The sequence below is a fragment of the Oratosquilla oratoria genome, chromosome 30 (assembly GCF_046742065.1).
Source record: "Oratosquilla oratoria isolate Oo_2021 chromosome 30, ASM4674206v1, whole genome shotgun sequence".
Lineage (NCBI taxonomy): Eukaryota > Metazoa > Arthropoda > Malacostraca > Stomatopoda > Squillidae > Oratosquilla > Oratosquilla oratoria.
This window is the reverse complement of record NC_134806.1, coordinates 5,308,767-5,316,259: the sequence shown is the minus strand read 5'-3', so window position 1 is coordinate 5,316,259 and position 7,493 is coordinate 5,308,767. Positions and strand designations below refer to the sequence as shown.

General features: G+C 40.8%; 1 protein-coding gene across 3 annotated transcripts in view; it reads right to left on the bottom strand.

The window, feature by feature from the left end:
* The window catches only part of Tbc1d8-9 (TBC1 domain family member 8/9), a 57,712-nt gene that overhangs the window by 38,287 nt on the left and 11,932 nt on the right, over positions 1-7,493 (bottom strand). For all 3 annotated transcript variants that reach the window (XM_076212507.1, XM_076212505.1, XM_076212506.1), the window contains exons 5-9: positions 4,218-4,404; positions 3,778-3,854; positions 3,420-3,473; positions 779-862; positions 383-503 (exon numbers count right to left, since the gene is read on the bottom strand). In XM_076212507.1, coding sequence (XP_076068622.1) covers positions 383-503; positions 779-862; positions 3,420-3,473; positions 3,778-3,854; positions 4,218-4,404 — 523 coding nt within the window. The remainder of the gene's footprint in view (positions 1-382; positions 504-778; positions 863-3,419; positions 3,474-3,777; positions 3,855-4,217; positions 4,405-7,493) is intronic.

Below are 7,493 nucleotides of genomic sequence, written 5' to 3'. Positions count from 1 at the left end.
AGTACCACTGCTGGGATTGCAGCTTTCCAGTCAGTGAAACTTATGGCAACAATCATTATCATAATTATTTTCTTAACTGAATGTATTGGCAACCATGTCAAAAGAATTGTGTGTGCCTATTACCATTATTATTCTGCCAGGTGGTTCTTTATCACAAAAATATTTATTAGGTGATATTTGTGACCAAATGGTTGGCGGAATGTCCCTATTTAAATCCATGTTAGTTGGCAAGGTAGGTACATGGGCTTTGATTCTTTTTAAGATTAATCTACCGTATCTATCAACTAAATTATTAAAGTACGTATATATCATAGCATCAATAAGGTATAACATGACCAACCCCATAAGAATAACAGGTGTGGAATTACTGTACATATCATACCTTACTTTCGAAACAGATAAAGTTTGGTGACACATACAGAGTTCCACTGACAAATGCCTTTTTGTGTGGGGTCCATAGGGAACATTGTGTTGTGCCATCTAGCTTCTCGTTTAGGGGTAACCTTAGAAAGTGATCACAGTTGGTATCAAGAATCTCACAAAAAAAATTTGGTTATTATCATGATAGATTATCGTATAAGTTACAAGCAAGTCAACTGATCTGTAAATATTTTACTTTAAGTGAGAGAATTATTTCACAACTTATAAGTGGGAAAAATCTCTTGGTATATAGATAAAAATTACAAAGATAAATTATTTCAGACACTAGTTAAGCTTTAAATTTTTCCTATACCATATCTATAGAAAGAGAGAAAAAATGAAAAAGAAAAGAAAGTACCTGAACTTGCTGCGATACATATCTGAATGTGCTCGAGCATCCAAGTCTCGCTTTAAGAAAGATGGTTTCTTGGGAACATGCTTACTGCGGGAAGATCAACAACACAGATACAGAGCATAAGTTTACAAGAATAAAATTATGAATTTGAATGAGATGCACTATTACTTTAAAATAAGTATTCAATACAGGAAAAACCTTCATTATTAAAGGGTTAACCCTACCTTAAACATGCCTTCACAAACTTTTTCAATGAATTTTATGACATATTTTTTCCTAGCTACTGTTAGACAATTTTATTAAGCTAAATGGCACCTGTATTCAGAAAACAAAATCCTTCCAATAGAACATCAAATGAAAATGACTGGAACACAGTTCTATGCCAGAACACTAAACACCCCACACCCTTCACATGACATTTTGCAAGTGCCACCAACAGAATGCAACAAAAAAATCTACCCCAGCAGCATACTACACAAACATTTATAACAATCTATCACCTATACCACACAAAAAATCCACACAAAAATAGACAATAAGATCATTAAACAAGCCCTTCAACACAGACCGCCAAACCCAATACTCCAACAAAATCCCTCAGACATAAGCTCCACAGAAGAAGAAGAAGGAAGAAAAAAAAAAAATCAAATAAGAACTTCACTGGCATGCCTGCACTCAGGATACCATACAGCATTAAAACATTACCAAAATAGAATAGGCCTGACCAGATTCAAACTGCCCAAGATGCAACCACTACACAGAAGACACAGAACATCTCATACTACAGGTCTCACACTAACAATCCCTAGAAAACAACACAATATATCTTCCCTGACTGACTTGGGAATGGATACAAAGAGGAGACTATGTGAAGGAGTGATTGAGCTGATGGCACCATATGGGGCACATGTGTGATTTAAGAGGCAGAGAGGAAAAGTTTAAATGTGCTTGAGATGAAATGTCTGAGAAGTATGGAAGGGGTTACAAGGTTGGACAGAGTGAGAGACAAAGAGGTGAGGAGGAAAATGGGGGTGGAAAAGGAGATGGTAGACAGGACTGATGAAAGCGTATTGGGATGGTTTAGACACATGGAAAGAATGAGTGAAGAAAGATTAGTAAAAGAGGTGTGGCAGGCAGGGGTGGAGGTAGTGAACTTGAGGAGATGAGTGAGGATGAGATGGATGGATGGGGTGTAAAGGGTGTTGAGTAAGAGGGGAATGTCTGTTGAGCAAGGAAGGGAGAAGGCAAGAGATAGGGGTGAGTGGAGAATGGCTGTGTATGGGAGAGGGTAGGGAGTGGTTATGTATGAATATTTTGATGCAGCCCAAAGGCATTTCTCCCTGTCTTCTCTTTTTCTGTACAAGGGGAGAGAGTTTTATTTTTCCCTGATTGAGTGAAGCGGTCTACTTGTGGATGTGCTGTGTCTTGCCACATTGCTTCTGACCCAGGTAATGGGCAGGATACAGGGATGTCCTGTCATCCATGAGTAGCTAAGATGAGGGGGAAGAAAGGGTGGAGGATGGGAGTGGAATGGGTACTCGCTTTTTGACTTGGCTACCTTCTTTGTCTATCTATGTACCAAGAGCTTTTTTTGCCATAAAAGGGAGGTACCCAAGTCAAAAGCACATACCTACTCCCACCCATTCCACCACCTCTTCCTCCCTCTCATCCTAGGTCCTCATGGATAATGGGTCATCCATGTATCCCACCCACTGACCTCGGTCAGAAGCAATGTAGCAAGACACAGTACATCCACAGCAAGGCCACTTCACTTAATCGGCAACCCCCCCCCCCTCAGTCCCCTCATGTGGAAAAAGAGAGAAAACAGGGAGAAGTCCCTATGGGCTGCATAAAATATCATTCACACGTAATCATCCCCTACCCTCCCCATCCTTGCCCCTCCATTCCTTGCATAACAGTATCATCTATACATAGTCAATCTCCACTCATTCCTATCTCCTGCCTTCTCCTTTGTATGGGGGATAAAGCCCTTGGTATATAGATAGACAGACTTACTTATGGTCTTGCTCAAAGGCTGCTGCTGGATACCTAAAGAACACTGGTCTTCTGTCCATCAACAACCTTTACACATCATCTCTACCCTAATCACTTCCTTTCTCTTTTAACTTCCTTTCAAAACATTTCTTTATTCTTTTCAAAATTCTCCTTCAAACACCTACTTCACTACACAGTGAGTGCAAAAAATATACAAGAATTTAAGATCAAACTGGATGCTGAAAGATACAAAAGCGGGTCACTGCGAGCATTACTCTCTTTCCATAAAATACAACTAGGTAAATACATCCTCTCTCCTCTTGGCCTCCCTTACACTCTCTTAACTCTGTACCTCGTATGCTTCCCCTTTTCTTCTTTGCAACCAGTCTTCAAGTAATTATTTATTTTTCTGCCACAACTTCACTCTCTGCTTCATTCCACCATGTATTTCCTATCCTGTTCGCCACATTCTTTTTCATTCCAGTCTTTGAACACTTTAGCCCTTCCTCCTTGAAACATCCCCATTCTTTTTTACACAAATTATGTCCATAAATAACTTTTGTAAATTGTAAATATTTATTAAAATAAAGTCATTCATGTTTTTTTTTAATTAGTCAAAATCCTACATAATTGTGAATTTAAGACTTACCTCATTTTGGTCATAAGTTCCTTATCTTCATAAAATTCTTCATCATTTATCAACCTGTAAATATCCAACCAGTCTTAATTCAAGTAAAACACACAATTACATATTCAGCCCTAAAATACAACCTAAATTGATATTTTGAAAATAGGATTTTTTTTTTACTCAAGCCTCTCTTAATTAAAAATATATGAAGAACAATCTTGTTTCCCTACTCACTACAATTACGACAGAAACAATTCCCACAAAGTTTAATGTTTCAACCTCTACAGCAAAAATATAAACACTTAAAATATTCACCTTAAGTGACTCATGATTAATTAATCACCACTTCCCATCAATTACAAGGTACAACCATACACACCTCTTCATTGCTAGGTTGGCCAACTGTTCCATTAAATCATAAGTCTCCTTCTTTCTCAGTAACATCGAAAAGTAATGCTGAAAACAAATCCTCAATTTGAACTATGAAGTCAAACATCAACATATATTTCAATAATTGTTTTGGCTAATCCCAAAGGACTTTATTCACCTTGAAGAAATCACACAGGTCTTTGGTATATCTATGTGTTTGTGCATCAAACAGCATAAAATCTCAAGCACAATTAGTTCCCTTTATGGATTTTTTCTTGGCTAATGTGACAACTTTAATCAGCTGAAGAAACTTGTCTGTGAATTTGTGTGTTAAATGATATATTTTCTTTGTTTCAGTTAAGTCTCTTAGGTTGAGTAAAACCACCCGACTTCAGCCAAAATAAAACCTGCTTAGTGCATTCTGTAACATAAGCTCTAAATTCATCTCACCTCATGATCTCTTGTGGAAACTCTGATGCTGTCTGGGAAAATTAGGGCATTTGTGCAGTCCAAAAGCGTCACATCTCTCCATCGCACAATCACACGTGTTTCTTTCCCAAGGAGAAAGGAGTAAAAGCATAGATAATTGACACTCAGGTACAAGTAGCCTTGACGTGGGAGACGACCATGCCAGTAGCTGCAACAGTGGAAGAAATTTCATTAATATAATAAATACTTACAAAATCTATGCTATCTATATATCAAAGGTATCTTCCCCCTTATATGGAAGGTAGCCAGCCAAGGCACAAACCAACTCCCACCCACCAACTATTTGTTTCTTTCTCACCTTAGCTCTTCATGGATGAAGGGTCATCCCTATCTCATGCCCACTGCCTAGATCAGATGCAAAGCATGTATCAGGGCTGTGTCATGTTGTCATGGTTGTTCAACATGTACATGGATGAGATGTTACAGGATATGAATACAGGAGATTGGAAATGGTTAGAGATAGTGGAGGGAAGTGGGAAGTAAGCCAGCTGTTGTTTGCAGATGACAATCCGCTTGTGGTGGGGTCAGAGGATGATCTAAGGCAGTTAGTGACAGAGTTTGGGAGGGTGACAGGAAGCTGAATGTACATACATATACGAAGGCTTTTTCCCCCTTACAAGGGAGGTAGCCAAAAAGGAAAAGGCATAAAATCATTCCCACCCAATTCATCCCTGAATACACTCCACACCCCTCCACCCTCCCTCTCATCTTAGCACCTCCTGGATGACTGGTCATCCCTGCACCTTGTCCACTGCCCTGGGTCAGAAGCAGTGTCGCAAGACACAGCACATCCACAGCAAGGCCGCTTCATTAAATCGGCAACCCCACCTCTCCATCCCCCCATTGCATAAAAGGAGAAGATGGGGAGAAATCCCTTTGGGCTGCATCAAATTTTGCTCACACATACTACCTCACCCCCCATCCCCCCACCCATTCCACCTCATGCATCACAACATCATCCATATACAACCACTCTCCATTCACCCGTCTTTCGTCCTCTCCCATCCTTCCCCAAAGCCCCCTTCACCCCATCCATCCACCTCATCCTAGGACGTCCCCTCATGTTCACTCCATCCACATCTGCCTTCCATACCTCTTTTACTAGTCTTTCTTCACTCATTCTTTCCATGTGTCCAAACCAACCTAATACTCTTTCATCAACCCTATCTCCCAACTCCTTTTCCACACCCGTTCTTCTCCTCACCTCCTCATTTCTCACTCTATCTAGCCTAGTAACCCCCATCATACTTCTCAGACACCTCATTTCAAACACATTCAAACTCCTTCTCTCTTCTTCTCTTATGTTCCATGTTTCTGCCCCATACAGTGCTGTTGGCACAATCACTCCTTCATATAGTCTCCTCTTAGCATCCATTCCCAAATGTCTATTCCTCATTACACTCTTTAATCCACCAAGGCATTTACTCGCTTCTCTCAATCTACATTCTACCTCCACCTTCACTCCACCTTTTCCTGCCACATTTGCACCCAAGTATCTAAAACTATCCACTTCCTCCAGTCACTCTCCCTTAATGCTCACTGCCAGTCTACTGCCACTTTCACCCCTTGCACATCTCATCACCTTACTTTTACCCACATTTATCTTTAGCTTTCTTCTATCATATACTCTCCCAAACTCTGTCACCAACTTCCTCAGTCCCTCCTCTGATCCTGCCACAAGTGCAGTGTCGTCAGCAAACAACAGCTGGCTCACCTCCCACTTTTCTCCATTTTCTTTAACCATCTCCAATCCCTTGCCCACTACCCTTGCATTTACCTCTCGCACTACCCCATCCATGTATAAGTTGAACAGCCAGGGCGACATAATGCATTCTTGACGAAGTCCCACCTTTACCTCGAACCACTCACTCTTTCCATTTCTAATCCTGACACAAGCTCTACTACTCTCATAAAAACTCTTGACAGCTCCTAGAAGCTTTCCTCCTATCCCATATATCTGCATAACCTCCCACAGTGCCTTTCTGTCTACCCTATCATAAGCCTTTTCCAGATCCATGAAAGCCCAAAAAAACATCCTTCCCCTTTCCTATAGCTTTCTCACATATCTCTCTTACCACAAAGATCTGATCTACACAACCTCTACCTGTCCTAAATCCACACTGTTCCTCACCAATTACTCCTTCTGTTCCTCTCCTAATCCTCTCAATCAAGATCCTCCCATAAGCCTTCCCAACTACACTTAACAAGCTAATCCCTCTGAAACTACTACATTCACACTTGTCCCCTTTTCCCTTGTAAAGTGGAACTATACAGGCACTCCTCCAGCACTCTACCCTCTCTCCAACAAACATTAAATAACCTCACCAGCCAGTCCACCATCACTGTACCTCCTTTTTTTTAGACATTCTGCATGGCATCCATCCAGACCAGGTGCCTTACCTGCTCTCATCATCTTAACAACTGCCTTCACTTCATCCTTCCTTATTTCTCCTCCATTTTCCTCACTCATCACTCTCATTTTCTTAGCATTTCCCACTGCAGCTATCTTTCCCTCCTTATCCTCCTTCACATTTAGCAACTCCCTAAAATATTCTGCCCATCTTCCCCTTACTGCCTTCTCTTCCATTATCATCTCTCCATCTGCACCTTTTACCTTTTCTTCTCTACTTGATTCGCCTCCTTTTCCTCTCTTAATTTCTTTCCAAAACATCTTTTTATTACTTTCAATATTTTCTGTCATACTCTTACCCCACTTCACATCTGCTCTCCTCTTTGCCTCCTTTACCTTTTGCTTTACTTCTCTTTTCTTTTCTTTGTACCTCTCATATGACTCCCTCGTCCTATTTTGTAACCAATCTGTGAAAGCTCGCTTCTTCTCTTCTACAACCTTCTTTGTTTCCTCATCCCACCATTCACTACCCTTCCTTCTATTTCCTCCTGACCTTCTTGTTCCACACACCATCCTTGCACACTTTGTGACTCCCTCCTTGAACCATCCCCATTCCTCCTCCACACCTAGCTCTACTCTATCCTTCACTCCCTCCCACTCCTCCTTCAGCTTCTTCTTGTACTCCTTCTCCTTTTCCTTTAAAGAGTTCACTCTAAGCACCTCCCTACCTTTTGTCCCTTTCCTCTTTCTCCATCTATCCTCCACTCTCAACTTACCTTCCACCAAAAAATGATCTGATATTCCCCCACCCTCTCCCCTTAGCACATGTACATCCTTAACTGTTCCTATCATAGTCCTATTTACCACTACATAATCCATATCGGCGT